Here is a 19,134-nt window from a genome sequence, read left to right as displayed (position 1 = left end):
AAGTGCCTTTTGGAATTGTTAAAAGTAGACGTGAATGTATGTAAAAAGTACATAAACTCATTTACTGTAAAGCTCGTTGTAATTATCAACAAACAAGTCAAAATAATTAATCAAAAGCGTCAGAGAATTTTCAAAAGCACTGTCAAAGGAAGCTGTGAAGCTGTCAAGCTTTTGAAACTCTAGCCCCTAGATCTTTGTAAAAGTAAAAAAGGTCTGAAGTGTTTCTTTTGAAAAATGCTTGTTTTCTCACTTTGTTAACATAGCTTGAACGGTTCAATAATTAAATTAGAGCTGCATTACTGATTTCATAACTGTCCATTATTGCTGGGGTGCTTGCTACATTGTTACATTGAATGATATAAGTGTTTATAGATCCTTTAAAGTGTACTATACATTTGAATGTTTGTTGCTATAAGGCTTTGTTATCAAAGGAATGCAAATGTAAGAAATGTGCTTTCATGCGTGAGTTTTTTTTCAATATAGTGAAGTCTGCAACAGACAACTGGAGCTTTATTTATGAGATCTTTATTTTTATCTCATCTCTGCATGGTTTATGAAATCTGTCCTTGGTGAATAGTGGGAAAGTTGATATAGTAGATGGATAGATATCATGAATTTTCATAAGTCAAAGCAAAATACAGTGGATATTGGAAATCTGTTAAAAAAAACATAGAGAATGTTGGATAAACCCAGCAGGCCTGGCAGCATCAATGCAGAGAAACCAAGTTAACATTTCAAGTCAGCTATGACTCTTCTTCAGAACTGAATCTGCAGACTTGAGAGGTTAACTCTGTTTCTCTCTTCACAGATGCTGCCAGACCTGTTGAGTTTTTCCCTGGATTGTGATAGTTTGAAACCAGGCTGACATAAGAACTATAAATGGCCAAAAGGGTGATAGGTACAGGCCGTTGATTAGCTTGGAAGATATGAATGATTCTAAGTGGGTGGGTGGGCGTGGGGGGGAAGGTAACTGGAGTATGGGCTGGCAAAGGATGCTAGATGGTTAGTCCAGCATGTATGGTGGAATATGTAGGCATGGATTGACATGGGGAGTGTGTGAGGGTGTGAATGGTGAGAGATGGAGGGACTTTTGATGTTTTATTCTTTCTTTTCAAATTTTGGACTCAATACTGAAGCCTTGATCAAGCCTTCTGCCCTGCCTCCCTCTGCACCTGACATCTTCCTCACTACATTCAAGATTACTGCCTGACTCTAATGTAGTCCACCCCTGGGACTAAATACTCAGGGAAACATTTTTAAGGTTTGTGGAGCTCTGACTGCTGCACACCCAACCCGCATGTGAATATCTAGGCAGCAGTTGGATCAAGATGGGAATAGACAGATAAAAATGGAGACAAACAGAAAGGAGGAATGAATGGACAGAGAGCAACAGAATAATTGAAGGACAGCAATGGATAGTGAGAGAAAGTGGGAGACAACAGATGAGTGTGTAAATGGACACTGATCAAAAAGATCACACAAGCTGTTGATAAGCAGATTTTTGACAACCTGGTAGAGAGACTGAGCTTGTTAATATATTTGAAATCAGGCTAATTGTTTAGAGGCATGAGTTCTGATGTTGTGGTTTCCCCTGAGATCTCAAACTGTGCTTGAAATGCTGCTTTTGCAGAGTTAATGTCATTGTGGTGTGGACAGTGCAGCATAGTTACACTCCGCCCAAGTACCTTTCTCCATCTACTACAAGTCAATTTATAAACCTTGCTTAGAGAACCACTGGTTTAAAAAAAATTACAGAAACTTGCCCAGATGTAACATTGTACAAATAAAGTGACATCATTAAACATTCCATTGACATATTCAGCCTTAAAGATACAAAACTGCTAATGAAGTTTTTAAAACTTCTGTGGTCCTGGGGAATTTCCAGTCTCCTCAGTTCATTTTTAAAAATGTCTTAGTTGAAGCTAATTATATTACTATAAGTTTTCTTTGAGTATTGCAATTTATTTCATTACTCAAATATTCACACTATTGAACTTGCAAAAGAAAGAAAGTTTCCCTTTACATCTTGCTTTTGCCATCACTATCACTTACTATTTGAATATACAGTCAGTAAACAGTTCCAGCAGAATTTACTGCAGCTTTCTACTATCAACTGTGATTCAGTGGGTAGCACATGTGCCTCAGACTCAAAAAAACTATAATCAAGTCCCATGAGACTTGAGCTGATAAAGTCACCACTGCCTTCCAGACCATGGGGCTGCTGTCTCAATAGAGAGACATAACCAGCAATGGTTTAACCTGAGGGTCACTACAGCTCAGGAAAGGGGAGAGGTTGAGAAGGAGAGTCCTTCGACATTAACCTCCATTAGCCAGTGTGGAGATTGAGCCCACAATTGAGCCCGTTATTCTGTGTTGAAAACCAGTCATCCAGCCAGCTGAGCTAACCGACACTTGACCCCCGTAAGTCTGGCAGTAGTCAAGTGGTGACACACTATTTAAGGTACCCTTGTTTGGATTAGACAGGTTGGCTGTTTGCAGTGGACAGAAAAGGCAAGCATTTGCATCATACAAACAAAGGAGCCCAGGTAGTTCATTGATAGCAGTCCTGCTTCTGAACCGGAAGGCCCTGGATTAAAGTCCCATTCAAGGAGCAGAATGTTACTGTCCACACTGCTGGTCCAACAGTGGGGGCAGCCCATAAAATTCTGTAGATGTGCATCCTGCTACTTAACTCCAACTTGGCAATGACTTCACAGCTCGAATCTTTCAGTTAGTGGAAGGAAGTCAGAGACAGTGTTGGGGGAGGGGTGGTGGTGGGGGGAGGAATGGCAGGTTAGCCTGTTCAATGCCTTGGGTGGAAAGAGGTAGATCCCCTTCCCCAATTCTGACTTTCTAAGGTCTGTCCACATGGTGACCCCTTCAAACTTCGGCCCCAAACTACTCCCCTCATCCAGGGCCACCCCTCCTGGCCCTGTTGAGGAATTCCCTGAAATACCTGTGAACTTTGTGTTAATCATTCATGGGATGAGGGTGTCGCTGGCTAGACCAGCATTTATTGCCCATCCTTAATTGCACAGAGGGCAGTTAAGAGTCTACTGCATGGCTGTGGTTCTGGAGTTGCATGTAGACGAGACCAGGTAGGGATAGCAATTTCCTTCAGTAAAGGACATTGGTGAACCAGATAGGTTTTTCCGACATTCGACAATGGTTTAATTCCAGATTGTCCTTTTATTGAATTCAAATTACTCCATCTGCTATGGCAGGATTTGAACCCAGAATGCTGCCATCAAGCCAAAAAGACATTCTGCCTATCACACACGTGAGTAATGTGGGATATGAATTTTAATGCTGAGTATGTAGGTTGTACATCCCAAACACTGCTGGATTGTATATAAAAAAAATCCCTTAGGCTGTTTACAGCATGCAAGGTATGCAAGCAGTTCACTCTTGCAAAACAACTACCACATTTCCCAACATTAGAAGTGATTCTGAAATTGGACAACACTTCCTGGATAATCCTGAATGTGCAAAGAATTATACCATCAACTAATTTAGGATTCATAGGTTCGCAGTGTGATGCACTTGCTTGTACTGGAAGCTACATTTATTATTAACAGAAATTTGTTCCTTGCAGACAAAGATGTGCACACACACACTGCGCCTATTTCACCTCAACAAAATAAATGACATTTGCTGGTTCATTTCTCAGAGCAATACCCTGACCAATCAGCAAAAACCCTGCCTAGTTTAAAATTTAAACAAAGTCTAGGAACAGTAATTGTGGCATTTTCCATGGCAACACCTCAATTAATCAGAGTCTACTGGTCAATCTGTCATCATTCTCCTTTCCTGCAGTACAAATATTGTTCTTTGCATTTAATTGGCATTCTTGCAAATAATCCTGATGCATGCCAGATGAAAAGTTTCAATAAAACGTCTTTTCTCAGCAATACTCAGAAAAGGTTTCTGAGCCGAAGGAATGGGTGGATTGTATTAAGTGGAAAGTTGGACAGCCTTTTTTTTATTCACTGGAGTTTAGGAGAGGAAGAGGTGACTTGATTGAAAGGTGTAAAATCATGCAGGGTCTTGATAGGGTTAAGAACTGAATCCTCTTGTGGACAAATCTTGAACCTAAGGTCACTTTTTTAAAAAAATGGGTTACCCATTTAAGAAAGTGTTAAGGATATGGAGGGCAGTATGTCTTTGGAACTATCATCCTGAAAAGGTGGTGGAAGCATAGTATTTGAGAATTTTTTTAAAGGAAGAGATAGATTCTTGATAAGCAAGGAGGGGTGAAAAGATATCAGAAATAAGCAGGAATGTAGAAGGCATTTAAGAGTCAATCACATGGGCAGCACGGTGGCACAGTGGTTAGCATTGCTGCCTGACAGCACCAGAGACCCGGATTCAAATCCTGTCTCAGGCAACTGACTGTGTGGAGTTTGCACGTTCTCCCTGTGTCTAAGTGGGTTTCCTCCGGGTGCTCCGGTTTCCTCCCACAGTCCAAAGATGTGCAGGTCAGGTGAATTGGTCATGCTATATTGCCCGTAGTGTTAGATGAAGGGGTAAATGTATGGTTGGGTTGTGTGTCGGTGTGGACTTGTTGGGCCGAAGGGCCTGTTTCCACACTGTAAGTAATCTAATCACATTGCTGTGGGTCTGGAGTCACAAGTGGGCCAGAATGGCAATTTCCTTCCCTAAACAGCATTTGTGAACCAGATGGGTTTTTACCCAACAATTAGCAATGAATTCATAGTCAGTCATCATTAGATTCTTAATTCCAGAATTTGAGTGAATGCAAATTCCACCATCTGCCATGGCGGGATTTGAACCCATGGCCCCAAGACATTACCTGGGTCTCTAGATTAATACCACAAGGCCATCACTGCTTGTGTTTATTGGTGAATAGCGCAAATTAAGTCACAAGGATTCAATTTTCTTGCAGATGTCGTGCAGATTTACTTCACAGCTCAGGCTACAATTTGCAGTTACAGATAATTATGTATCTTTGCTCCCTCTAGCTTATTTCTGCTGTACTGCAGTTGGAAATTGGTCATGTGGGGTCCTTGGCAGACATCCAACTCTTAAAGCAGCCTGCACCCTGGGTCCTGACACTTTGTCCTGTAGGACTTGTTACAATCCAAGTTTCTCTTGGCGTGGACTAGAGAGTTGTTGACCAGTGAGACTTTGTCCTGAGATGGAGGCAGATGGAGGCCCCACATTAAGCCAACTCATGCTTCACAAAAACTTAACTAACTGCAAGGGAGCTGCCTGTGTGGCCAGTTCCCAATTACTTTTCCAGCTGTGGATTGGGGACCCCTGCCTTTGGAAAAATTCTGTGCTAGTTCTCATTGGACACAAAAAGACCGTTCACAGAGCTCAAAGCAAGTTCATAATCAGCCAGCACAATTCTTCTAATGCTCCATTGTTTAAGAGAGAACAAAAATAATTATTTTTAAAAAACAACTGCACTATTCAAATTAATTCTGGAGAAACCTCTCAGTGACATTGTCAATATTTGTTCCTCAAACAATATCACATTTGTCAGATCTTGCTGTGTGTACTTTCATACTGTCATACTGTGCATATCATGGGTTGATACTTGTCCAGCATTGCAAAAGTGATGACATCAAAAGTGTTTGCCTGTGATATAGCACTCTGGTCATGTAAAATACTATTAAATTAAAGTTCTTGTCTTTACTGGTCATCCATTATGTGTGTGTTTAGATAGCAAATGGTGTCAGAGGTGACAGGGTCATAAATGAGACTGTCCTCCCACTAAGACCCCATATTTTCCATCAGGGAACACTAGTTCGTGAACAGGGTCAGTTATCCTTAGGAGTTGTTTCCAGGTTCTGTAGTATGCAGTCCCAGAACCAAAGCATTCTGTTGTTTGAGATTCCAACTGACATGGATAGTACCCAAAACTTCATGATCTGCAGGGCTAAGTCACATGCTCACTATAACGTTCCTAAACCACACAATAAGTCATGTATTATTTCTTTCTATTTTCCAATCTAGGATGGATGAGGAGATTTCGTGTATTCTGGATCAGATTCCCTGTTCTGATGGCGATAATGGTCTGACTGAGTACAAGTGTAAACTCTATGAAAAAGATGGAATCACAGTGGATAATTACAACATGAGCATAAAAGCAAAACACAGAGGAGATGAAAAGTACATTGAAATATGTCCTTACTTTGATATAACGCAAAACAGTAAGTGTCTGGTTTCATGCAGATGGTGGCACATGTATGGAATGAGCTGCCAGAAGAAGTGGTGGAGGCTGGTACAATTATGACATTTAAAAGGCATCTTGATGGGTATATGAATAGACAGATATGGGGTAAATGTTGACAAATGGGATGAGATTTATTTAGGATATCTGGTCAACATAGATGAGTTGGACTGAAGGGTATGTTTCCACACTGTACAGCTGAATGACTATGTGTGAAATCACAACAGTGTGAATTAGTCATCGCAAGAATTGACATGGGAACAATGTTAGTGTGGGGAATAATAACTTCGTCATTTTTGGTCAGATCTTTCAAACTCTCACAAGGCAAGCATTGTAACAGTTTAGATACAGATTACAGTAAATTCTTGCTTAATGTTGACTCACTTAATGTCATTTTGCTTTAAGACATCAATATAACATTGCAGTTTCACTTTAACATTTTTTGGCCACAGTTTTGCTCTTCTGTGATCTGCATGATTTTTCCCAATGGGCTTCCACCTTTGCCTCAATCCATATCCCTCCGGTGCTGCCCTGGCTCCTGGTGATACTTCCTTTTGGCCTTGCCTCCCTTCTGGGCTTTCCCTTCCACCCTGGCACTCTGGCCTTGTCTCCCTCCTACTCAATGCCATTTCATTTTGCCTTAAACCCTAGTGTCTTCGCCTAGTGGCTGGCCTGACACTCACAGAAATCCTGAGTTCCAACTGTTAGTGCAGGTAGTCCTCAATTTGTCAATACTGGACCAACCTCTAACCTTAGATGGAGCCTGGTCAATCTGAAAGTACTGGTGAAGGACTTATGCCCAAAACGTCGATTTGCCTGCTCCTCAGATGCTGCCTGACTGGCTGTGCTTTTCCAGCACCATACTCTCAACTCTGATCTCCAGCATCTGCAGTCCTCACTTTCTCCCAATCTGAAAGTACTGTGTGCTAAATTTATCTTCATTTTTGTATTTATTTTATTTATGCGTATTTTGCAAGTCATTTCACCTAGGAATACAAAGTGCTGTATGCATATGTAGAATAGTTCACCTTGTGGGAGTTGAGGAAGAATTAAGAGGTCATAGTTTTTAAAAATGACATGGTCCAAGTAAGACAGAAGTGAAGAAATGGTATTTTTCTCTTCAAGGGCGGAGAATCTTTGGAATTCCCTTCTTCAAAAGACTGTGGATGAAGAATCTTTTAAATATTTTTAAGGCAGAAATAAATAGATTCTTGATTATCAAGGGGATGAAAGATTATTACAGATACAGAGAAATGTAGAGTTGAGGTTAAAATCAGATCAGCCATTGAATGACAGAGCAGATATGAGTATTGGAGGTTTTGACAGATTTAAAAATGGACAATTGTTGAAGGGTCATAACAGGAGGGCATAATTTTAAAAGGAAACGCAGCAAGATTAGAGGGGATTTGAGGAATTTCAGAGAGTGGCAGGAATCTGGAATGCACTGCCTGAGGTGGTAGCTGAGGTGGGTAACCTCACAGCCTTTAAAAGGGTTACGTATGTAGTGTTATATTTTTGGCAGTACAGACAGAATGGGCTAAAGGGCCACTTCCGTACTCTATGATTCTACGATTTTTGTTTCTTATTCATATGTTCGTAACTTGTGCATCAAGAAAAGTTACAGTCAAGAAAAGTTCTAACTCTAACTTTAACATTGGTTTTTATAAGTGAAGTTAAAGTTGCCATAGTCTTACCAGACCATAGGGCTTCTCTCTTATTCGAGAGGATTAGCCAGTGGTGGTTTAACCTGAGGATTACAATGCCTCAGGCAAGGAATGTGGTTGAGAAAGAGAATCTTTCATCGTAACCTCAGTTGGTCCAGAATTGAACACATTTTGTGGCCATCACTCTGCATCTCAAACCAGCTGTCTAGCCAGCTGATCTAACCATGACTAATTTTTACAGTAACCTGCTTAAAGTCATGATTTTCAGTAACTTCCTTTCAGTGTGGATTTACTGTAAAGCTATCTAATGCACTGCCTTATTTAACAGTTAAGCAGGTCCTGTACAGGTTAAATACAAAGTAAAACTACCTGTACATGCTTGTGGAGATTAATTATTTTAATTCAATAACTATTGTTTTCTTTCAGTAGGTAGTAAGTTAGAACAAGTTTCAGGCAAACAGAAATAGGGCCAGCTTACCAGGAAGGTAATTGCCCAAGTACAGATCATGTACTTCCCTAGTTATCACATTTGATCACACCAACACCATTTTCACTGTACTCCTTTATCATCCACCCTCTTTCAAACCTACTGCACCTTCATTCCATTTCTTTCTACTTCAAGGTTTTACTCCTGAAACTAATTCTATAACCCTGTTATCCTTTGGGTAGAAATGTTCATGTGACTTGTCTTCATCATTATTGATTTAAATTATATATGTCCAGTATTTTGCATAATCAGCATCAATCTTGTCAATACACTTGGCTACATACAGCCTTCACAAAACCTCAATTACAGTTACAGTGTCTGCTGCATAATCCTCACCCAGTAAGGACTTTGATTTGTAAGTAATGTCCATTTTGTATTTCATTATTCAAACTTGCCAAACAAATCTTTGTCGCTACAGTAAAACCTCTTCCACCATTCAATCTGAATGTTTCGTATGTCTCTCCGTGTGAATTGTACAACTTCACCTGGCAAATAGCCTATGATGAGATGGATTACTTAGATGATTTTGAATACGAGTTGAGGTACAAGAGGAAAGAAGATAGCTGGGAGGTAAGAAAATGGCCTAATCGTCTCACTGTACTCATACAGAATTGTTTGTGCATTATTGTCTTCTGTACTGTACTGAAAACGTTCATTAAGGTTCTAGAGACACTGATTCCAGTGGCATATGAGTTCAAGGGGTGCTGGTTATCACTGGAGTATGGATTTAAAGGAACTAAACCAGAAATTGCTAGAGAAAATCAGCAGGTCTGACAGCATCTGTGATGAGTTAGCATTCCAAGAAGGTCTACCTGAGTATCTTTGTACCTAAGACACGTGGTGACTTGTAAACTTTTCACTATGCTCATTTGAGTACATGTGACAATAAAACTAAAAACAAAAGTATGGTGACCCTTCAAATCTGCTTTGGGAGTGGTGAAATACTTTTCAAGGTTGTTGAAAGTAGACATAGATGTACGTAAAATGTTTTTAAATTTCATTGAACCTACCAAACCGTCAAGTCATTTAAATCTCTTGGCTGTTAAGTTTTTTTAAAACTGCAATCTTAAAAGAAAAAGTGTTTTAGCTATTTCATTCATCAAATTCAGAAGCCTGAGGATAACCATTGAACAGTCTGCAGTAAACATGATTCAATCCCAACGTGTCTCTGAGGTCTGCCCATGTTGGACATTGGATGAGTTGGCATGGAAGAGCAATGGATGGTAGCATTTTGGTTGGCATAGAATGGCACTACAGGGACTGTAAAGACCATGATGGATGGGTACAGAGGCATAGGTCAGGTTAGAGGATATTACCGATCATGGGGATTAGAGGAGCCTTGAGATAACTTGGAACGTATACAGGGACATAGGGGTAAGTGCAGAGCATGAGGTGGCACAGGTTGGCATCTAAGGGGCATGGCCAATGAATGGGGTGTGGCTGAGAGGCTGTCAGGAATGGAAGTTGGAGGTACTTTTGTGGGTTTTGTTAACAACTGGACAAAGACCCAGATCACCAACATCCACCTTCCCCCTCCAAAAAATGTTTCCGCATCCAGCAACTCTTGGAGCTGCCTCTGAGCTCTTTCAAGATGTGGTGGGCATGACTCCCAAAACTCTTCCCCAACCTAAATAAAAACAAAAGAACATCTAGGCACTTTCTTCTAATTTGATTTACCAGAACTAAGAATCTTCATTGAGGCTGGATCCACCAAACTCTTATTGGTGTACAGCATCACACATGTTGACTCTCATTGGGAGAGTTATAAAGGTTATAAAGGCATTGACCATCAGTACAGACACATAGACCTTTACTCTCACTTGAATATAGTTACACTCACTGGGTACAGTTCCACAAATACTGACTATTGCTAGGGCACAACTTGCACTCAAGTTGGCTCTCAGTCTCCGCAGAGACTGAACTGCACTGTAATAATTTTCTTTAGGTACTAACCCCCACTGAGCTACTCACTAACTCTCACTAGTGAGGGATGCATGGAATAAGGGGAAGGATATAGAGTAAAGAGTGAGGGAATGTGAGGACAGCATACCAGGGCAGCACCAGCCATGCCTCAAAATGAAGTGCACACTGGGTGGAGCTACAAAAACAGGACTACTTGCATGATGAACTGCAGAAGCATCATGCAATAGACAGGACAGAGCAATCCCACCGTGAATACATCAAATCAAAGCTCAGCAGTCCTGTCATATTACATTATAAATAGTGATAGACAACTAAATATAGAGGTTCCACAAACATCTTCAACAATAGAGGACCTCAGATGACAATGCAAAATACAAAGCTGAAGCACTGACATGAATAATCATGTCTTGCCTCCCTAGAGCTGTCCATCTATAGGCACAAATCCCATGAAATACATGCTACTTGCCTGGATGATCACAGCTCTGATAATGCTCAAGAAGTTTCAGGTCACCTTGAACAAAAAAAACCTGTTGACTGGCATCCAATCCAGTACCTGAAATATTCACTCTCTCAATCACTGAAGCACAGTAGCAAAAGTACCATTTACAAGGTATACTGTAGCAGTTTGCCAAGCGTTCTTCAACAACTTCTTCCAAACATACTAACTGGGAGAACAATGGCAGCAAGTACATGGGCACATCATCACCTGGAAGTTCCTCTCCATATCACACAAACATCCTTTCTTGGAACTGTATCATCTCTCCTTCACCATTACTAGGTCAAAGTCATAGTGTCCCTTCTACAGACTACTGTGTGTGTGCCTTCGCCAGTTGTACTGCAGAGATTGAAGAATGAGACTCTTAAATATCATTCCCAAGGGCATTTAGGGATAGAAGAAGTTCTGGCTGAGTCAGCAGCGCTTGCATTTCATGAACCAACAAAAAAAAATGCTTCTTCTAGTCAGTGGTACAACTCTAAGAGGTTCAATCGTAATATAAAATAAGCTAAGAAAACACTTTAACACAGGAAATAGGATTCTGAAACCCTGACTGATTAGAACAAACTTCAGAAATTTCATAAGAAGAGAATTAGGTTGATGTTTGAACTGGATAAACAGTAAAGCGACAAGAGAATAGGAGAGTGTGATTGTATTAGGTGAGATATTAAAGGGTCAGGACAGTGTGTGGGAGAATGGGTTAAAGCTGGTGAGATTTTGCAGTATTTGGGATGGGGGTGGGGTGGGGTTAGTTTGTGTGATTCATGTGAAATGTAGATGAGATTGTGTCCTGGAATATTCTATGATCCTGCAGTTCTCAGGTTTATTCCTCATGTAACGTCATCTCGCAGCTCCCTCTAGTGACTGCCTAATGAATTTCCTCATTCTGCTGATGAACCTCATTTCCCACAAATTGAGGTTCCTTCCATAGCAAGTATTGAGGAAAAGGCTAAAAAGCTTTAATGTATTCTTTTCCCATTTCTGTTGTGTTTTCTGTCTCAGGTCAAGAGACAGTCCATTAATATTAAAACTAAAAATTGTATACAGATGAAGGATACCCCATTTAAAGAGGGAATACTGGCTGGAATGGGAGATTTTTCCAGACACATTGCTAACAGCTCTCCCTCTCATGGTCAGATGATGGTTCCTGAGTGCCATTCCCATGGCTCATGTAGCAAGTGCTGAAGAATAGTAGACTAACCACCTGTGGTTGCAGTCTGCTCACTGCCTTGCTTTCAGTTTAAACCTAACCTGAATGTCATTGATGTTTGTCGTCAGTGCAACATTTGTTTATTACTGCACCTTTTACAGTACAGCTCTTCCACTAGTTCATCATTCCCTCAATACTGCCACTTCTACACTGTAATACTCCTTCCTCCTTGTCACTTCTATAGTGCAATGTTCTCTCACTACAGCTCTTTCATTTGTTCATCACTCCCTTAGTACCGCTTCTTCTACAGTGTAACACTTCCTCAATGTTGATCCTTCTACAATGCAATGTTCCTTCAGTACTTCCCTGTTGCTTGTGCAGTGTTCTCCAACTACCCTCTGCCACTGTGATTTTCTCAATGATGCCCCTTTTATACTGCAGAACCCCCTTAGTGCTGACTGTTTGCAAGTCCAGCTCTCTCTTAGGACTGTTACTTTACCAGTGTGGTGTTTCTTCAGTGATTTCCCCATCTGTGCAGTCTTCCTTCTAGATTGTAATGCTGGTTTGGCTCAAATTTTGATGGAATATAATTTGAAACAGAACCTTTTGACTCTCTCGGATGAGAATGATATCCAATAAGCCTCAGGCTAATCCTATTCCATAATGAATATCAATCAACTGAATACTGGTACCATGGAGACCAGATCATGAGAATAAGAGTTTGGTGAGCACAATCTATCTGCTGGAAACACTGATTCAGTAGACCGAATGGTTTACATTTTCAAAGAATAATGACATTATTGATCTTTATTTACAGCAACAGAAAGTCAAGCGTATCAGAAATAACCAGAGAGTTTTCGCACTAGTGGCCTCCGAGTTAGATTCGAGCACAGAGCATTCAGCACAGATCCGCAGTCGCCCTGCAGAAAACTCTGATTACACAGGGACCTGGAGTGATTGGAGCCCTAAAGTGAAGTGGAAGACAGGTCAGTGATCCATTCAAAAATTATGGGTCAATCAATGGATTTCTTTGCTAAAAGGGTCTCAATTCCAAAACTTGAGTAGAATTGGAAAACGCCAAGTTCTCACAGGTCTGAAGTACATGTTAGCAGAATACAGAGGAAAGGATTTGGATTGGTAAGCAAGGAGAGGACCTATCCAGGGAAGAACAGAAAATATTGGAAGGAGAATGTGAAGAGTAGAGAGAGGATGAAGAGGAACATTGGGAACAGTAAAAAGGTTGCCCAGAAGGAATAAAATATTAAAATTAGTGAATGAGACATGAAGCATCGCATAAATGGAATTCAAAATGGAAGTCCAATATGTTCATTTCCAAGTAGTACTGGTTTTTCTCTTCAAGAAAAGATGGATGAGGAGGAAATAGAAGAGACAGGGTGATGGTTAAGGTGAGGAGGGTTTCTATTGTGGGCCTCTCACTCTGCTCACCTGCATCACTAATACTGTGATGTGAAGTTATTTCTGTCACGACTGATAAAATTCTGGTTCCTGTTGTATACAACCCACATAAGCTCTCAAGACATCAATCACTTTTCACTGGGAGATGTTAACCTTATTTCCTTCCCTCCCAATTCCCTTCTGCTCTTGAGAGTTGTCAATTGCTTTGGTTTTTCAGTTCCGCTGACTCCTCCAGCATCAAGTGTCCATTCTAAGTGTCAGCAGTGCATTATAGGAATGTCGATAAGCGCAGAAGCTAATTAGACCTCCTTGACTGATGACAGCCTTGTACAGGAGCCTTGATCTATCCTCCATTTCCATCTTGGTGCTGAAATTACTGAAAATTCTGACACAATTGCCAAATCCACATCCAAGCATGCATGTATAAACCTAAGCAGTGATTTTCTACTGGCTGTTTGGACAGCTGTAATGCCCATCATAGTCAATGAAACACTCATATCAACACCCTCTCCCAGTTCTAAGCCTGCCAAGATTTACAGATGCCTAAATACTGAGCAAGGGCTGGGTCAGCAACTGTATTGTTTTTCTCACGGCTACTCAGGCCCAGTAAGAGAGCATAATAAAAACAGAGAATGCTGGAAATGCTCAGCAAGTCTGACAATATCTGTTGACAGAAAAACAGAGTTGATCTTTAGGTTGATGCCCTGACATCAGAATTGGGCGTTTTCTGAAAAGCAATTGTTATAAGCAATGCAGGGAAAGGGAGAAGGAGAGGAAAGGACAAAAGAAAAAACACCTATGACACAGTGGAATGCAAGAGGCATCTTCCACCAAGCTTTGCTAAAATATTGCATTTTAATAACATCCTTTGTAAATCTCTTGGACCCTCACACCTCTCCTGTAGTGAGGTATAGACAAACTAATCTTCTATAACCTGCTGTTATGATTCAGTCAGGAAAGTATCTTGTAGTCCTTGATTACGTTTTAACCTGCCTCTGCATGCTCCTCCATCTTCTTGGAACTCATCAGTTTTTGTGTGTGCCTTTACATTGTTTCTTCTCTCAAGTGTATTGCACCACTCTGCTTATGGCTGAACTCCACCTTCATGATTTTGCGGTAGTAATGAAATCTCAGCAATAGGACACAAAGTGGGTGGATGTCTGCACATGTGAGAGGGAGACTTAAGGAAGAAAATGATGTATCACAGCAACATATGGGAACTCCTGGATGCCAGTTTTAGCCAGGACAGACCTGTCTGCAGTGAGATTGAGCAGCATTAACCCTGAGTTACCGAGTCGGAAGTTGAACTGCAGGCACTGTGATGTTTGCAGAGAGTGAGAACATTTCCTTGATTCCTTGTTCCAGGAAGCAGTCTTGGGACAGGGCCTTTTGACTGGGGTTGGGTGGGGTTCAGCTACAGAAGAGTGTGACTGTGAGCAAAGCAAGTGAGGGTATCCAGAAACAGGAGTGCAGGAGCCTTTGCAATTATTTAACAGGTTTCAGGTTCTTTCAACTTGTCTGTATGAGAGTGAGGACTACAAGGTGGATAAGCTAACTACCCATGCAGCATGGTATATGAAACCCATTGAAATGGAAGGAGTTAAGAAGAAATGTAGTAATAGTAAGGGAAAGTCTAGGCAGAGGGATTGACACCATTCTATGCAGCAAAGAGTATGACTCTGCATAGCTGTGTTGTCAGTCTGGTACCATGGTTCAGGGCTGTGAGAAGCTTGTAGGGAAAGGATCCAGTTGTTGCTCATGTCAGTCGGCCAATGGCATGGGTAGGACAAAGAAGGAGGTTCTATGTTGTCAGTATGATAAGCTAAGCATCAAATTAAAAAGCAGAATCTTATAAGTCATAATCACAGCGGCTCAGTAGTGAGCACTGCTGCCTTGCAGTGCCAGGGAACCAGGTTCGATTCCAGCTTGCACATTCTCCCAGTGTCTGCGTGGGTTTCTTCTGGGTGCTCTGGTTTCCTCCCACAGTCCAAAGATGTGCAGGTCAAGTGAATTGGCCTTGCTAAATCGCCCATAGTGACAGGTACATTAGTAAGGAGTAGGTGAATGAGTCTGGGTGGATTGCACTTCAGAGAGTCGGTGTGGACTTGTTGGGCCGAAGGGCCTGTTTCCGCACCATAGGGAATCTAATCTAATAATCTTGGATTATTATTACTTGAGGAAAAGGCAAATTGGTACAGGCAAATCAAATTAGAGACAAAAAAAACGGAAAGAACTGTGGATGCTGGAATTCAGAAATAAGAACAGAAATTGCGGGAATAATTCAGCAGGTCTGGTAACCCCTGTGCAGAGGAAGCAGAGTTCACATCTCAGGCCCAGTGAACCTTCTTCTAAACCAATGGTAGCTAGGAAAAGGTTGTATTTATCAAAAAACCCAACCTTTCCCAGCTACCATCAGTTGAGAAGAAGGGTCACTGGGCTCGAAACGTTAACTCTGCTTCTTCTCTACAGATAGTACCAGACTTGCTGCGTTTTTCCAGAAATTTCTGTTTTTGTGAGAGAGACAAATGTGGCTGAAAGATTGGTGTGAGGGAAGTGAGTTCCAGTTCATGTGGTACTGGGGAATTAGAGATTTGTACCATTGGGACAGTCTTCACCTGAATTGTGCTGGGGTTGGGGTTCTTGTTATCTGTGTAAATAGGGAAGTAGAGCAGCTTTTAAACTAAACAGTTGGGGTAAAGGATCAAATTTGGCAAGAGTAAAGGACTGTGGCAAATCACGGTGTAAAGACAAGGCAAAAGAGGATGGCATAAATATGGAAAATGATAAACAAACCAAGACAAGAATGGATAGGGAATACAAGTCCCAGAGCAAATCAATAGATAAAGCTAGAGGTTACAAAACAATAAAACTGAAGACTGGACATGTATGCATAGCATTCAAAAGGAAACTAATAAATAGAAATTATTAAGTGCAAACTGGTAGCCATAATAGAAACATGGCTGCAGGATGACATATATTTGTCCCTCAATATTAAACATACAAGACTATTGAGAAAGACAAGTGTCTAGGAAAAGGTGGAGAGGTGGCTCTGTTCGTTAATTATGGTATTAGCACAATTGACAGAAATTACCCAAGTTCAGAAAACAAGGATGTAGAAATAATTCAGGTAGAGATTTTTTTAAAAATGACAAATGCAGAAGTCACTGGCTGGAATGGTGCACAGCAATCCCCCAAGACAACCACATAGTAGTGTGGAGCTAAAAGGAAGAAATTGTGGTAGCTTGTTAAAAAGCAAAGCAATGAGCATGACAGATTTTAATCCACATATAGAATGGAAAAGTTAGATGGGAGACGTAGCTGACTAGAGGAGTTCATAGAATATTTTTGGAATAATTTCTTAGAACAGCATGTCTGGAAGCAACTAGAAGCAAGCTTTTTCTAGACCTGATATTGAGCAATGAGATGGGAACAATTAATGATCTGATAGTGAAGGTGCCCCATGATAGCAGTTTGTATTTGGTTTGAGGGAGAGAGTCATGGATCCAACATTATTTTTTTAAAACTTAAATAAGGCAACTATTAGGACATTAGAGCAGACCTGGCTAAAATGAATTGCCAAATTAGGTTGAAAAACAGGTCAATAGATATGTAGTGGCAGATATTTGCACAGGTGGACTGCAGCAGTTCAAGAAGGCAGCTCAACACCACCTTTTTGATTTATTATTGTCACGTACTTAGGTACAGTGAAGAGTTTTGTTTTGCATGTAATGCAGATCAAACAATACAAAGTGCATTAGGGTGATAGAACAGAGCGAATAATACAATGTTACAGCTGCAGAGAAGGTGCACAGAGAGCAAGATCAACATTAAATTTAGAATTTGAGAGGTCCATTCAGAAATCTAATACAGTGGGAAAGAAACTGTTCTTGAAGATATTCACACATGTATGCAAATCTTTACAACTTCTAACCAATTGAAAAGGGTTCTAGGGTGGGCACGGTTTTGATTATGTTGGCTGCTTTCTCGAGACAGCAGGCAGTATAGATGGAGTTAATAGATCACACTGGTTTGCATGATGGACTGGACTGTGTTCATGACTCTCTGTAGTTTCTTGCAGTCTTGGGAACAGCAGTTGCCAAAACACATTTTGAATGTGTCCTGGATGTAGGTTTGCTCGCTGAGCTGGAAGATTCATTTTTAGATGTTTCGTCACTATACTAGGTAACATCATCAGTGAGCCCCTGGATGATACACTGATGGCATGGCCCACTTTCTATTTATGTATTTAGGTTTCCTTGGGTTGATGATGTTATTGTGTTTGTTGATAGAGTTTCAGTTGGAATGCCATGCTTCTAGAAATTCTTATGCCTGTCTCTGTTTGGCTTGTCCTAGGTTGGATGTGTTGGCCCAGTCGAAGTGGTGTCCTTCCTCATCTGTATGTGGGTCATGTCTTTTTGTGGCTAGTTAGTGTTCATGTATCCTGGTGGCAAGTTTTCTGCCTGTTTATCCAATGTAGTGTTTGTTACAGCTTTTGCCAGATATTTTATAAATGACATTAGTTTTGCTTGTTGTCTGTGTAGAGACTTTCAAGTTCATTAGCTACTGTTTTAGTGTGTTGGTGGGTTTGTGGGCTACCATGATGCCAAGGGGTCTGAGTGGTCTGGCAGTCATTTCCGAGATGTCTTTGATGTAGGGGAGAGTGGCGAGGGTTTCTGGATGTGTTTTGTCTGCTTGTTTGGGTTTGTTGCTGAGAAATCGGCGGGCTGTGTTCATTTGATGCATCCATATAGGATGTTTTCTATGGTAAGAGTAGGGATGAGCAATAAATGCTGGCCAGCCAACGATGATAGATTAGATTCCTTACAGTGTGGAAACAGGCCCATCGGTCCAACAAGTCCACACTGACCCTCCGAAGAGGAACCCATACAGACCCATTTCCCTCTGACACCTAACACTATGGGCAATTTAGCATGGCCAATTCACCCGACCTGCACATCTTTGGACTGTGGGAGGAAACCGGAGCATACACAGGGAGAATGTGCAAACTCCACACAGGCAGTTGCCCAAAGCTGGAATCAAACCTGGGATCCTGGTGCTGTGAGGCAGCAGTGCTAACCACTGAGCCACCATGCCGCCCCATGATGCTCAAATACCGTGAATTAATTAAAAAACACATTATCGTGTCCTCTTGCTCTGCACTATCACTTATTCTGTCATTCAGGTCTTTCCTGCCTTCCACCTTTATCATAGACCTGCCAGTTTGTCCCTCTCTTCCTATCTTGCCTAAAATCTGTTACATCCCAAAGCTTTCCAAGTTCTGATGAAAAGCTATTGATTTGGAATGTTAATTCTAGTTCTCTATTCACAGGCACTTCCAGACCAGTTGAGTATTCATAGCTTTTTCTGCTTTGCTCCTGTACATATATCAGAGTATATATGTACAGCTAATGTAATGCTGGCGTAGACTTGGATCTGGGTACAAGCTTTCAAGAGAGAAAACTCATCTAAAACTACACACTTGATTTAAAATTTGGAAAAGCCACTATTAATATAATAATCTAGATTTTTATCATGTTCTTTAGCACAGTGCAAGACACCTCTTCAGGTACAGTGGCTTCCAATCATCTGTGGCCTCATCCCTACAATGGTTCTTCTTGTGGCAGTGCTGAAGTTTAATGTACCTCAAAGGTAAGACCATTGACAGTGCCTTCTCTCGTCATGTGCTCTTGTTCTATTACGATCCATATAGCCTATTTACTAGGGGAACACTGGAATGATGGTACGTTCTTGATGTACATCCAAGAAACCTATGCTACTTCATTTTTTGTGAATATCACA

The 19,134-nt window shown here is 41.0% G+C and overlaps 1 protein-coding gene across 2 annotated transcripts in view; it reads left to right on the top strand.

Moving 5' to 3' along the window:
* Positions 1–19,134, top strand: part of LOC132825447 (interleukin-21 receptor-like) — a 71,767-nt gene that overhangs the window by 17,274 nt on the left and 35,359 nt on the right. For both annotated transcript variants that reach the window (XM_060840725.1, XM_060840724.1), the window contains exons 4-7: positions 5,983–6,179; positions 8,769–8,920; positions 12,737–12,905; positions 18,879–18,984. In XM_060840725.1, the coding sequence (XP_060696708.1) occupies positions 5,983–6,179; positions 8,769–8,920; positions 12,737–12,905; positions 18,879–18,984 (624 nt within the window). The remainder of the gene's footprint in view (positions 1–5,982; positions 6,180–8,768; positions 8,921–12,736; positions 12,906–18,878; positions 18,985–19,134) is intronic.

The sequence above is a fragment of the Hemiscyllium ocellatum genome, chromosome 20, assembly GCF_020745735.1.
Source record: "Hemiscyllium ocellatum isolate sHemOce1 chromosome 20, sHemOce1.pat.X.cur, whole genome shotgun sequence".
In the NCBI taxonomy this organism is placed as follows: Eukaryota; Metazoa; Chordata; class Chondrichthyes; order Orectolobiformes; family Hemiscylliidae; genus Hemiscyllium; species Hemiscyllium ocellatum.
Note: the sequence above shows the minus strand (reverse complement) of the source record. Positions and strands in the feature narration are given on the sequence as shown.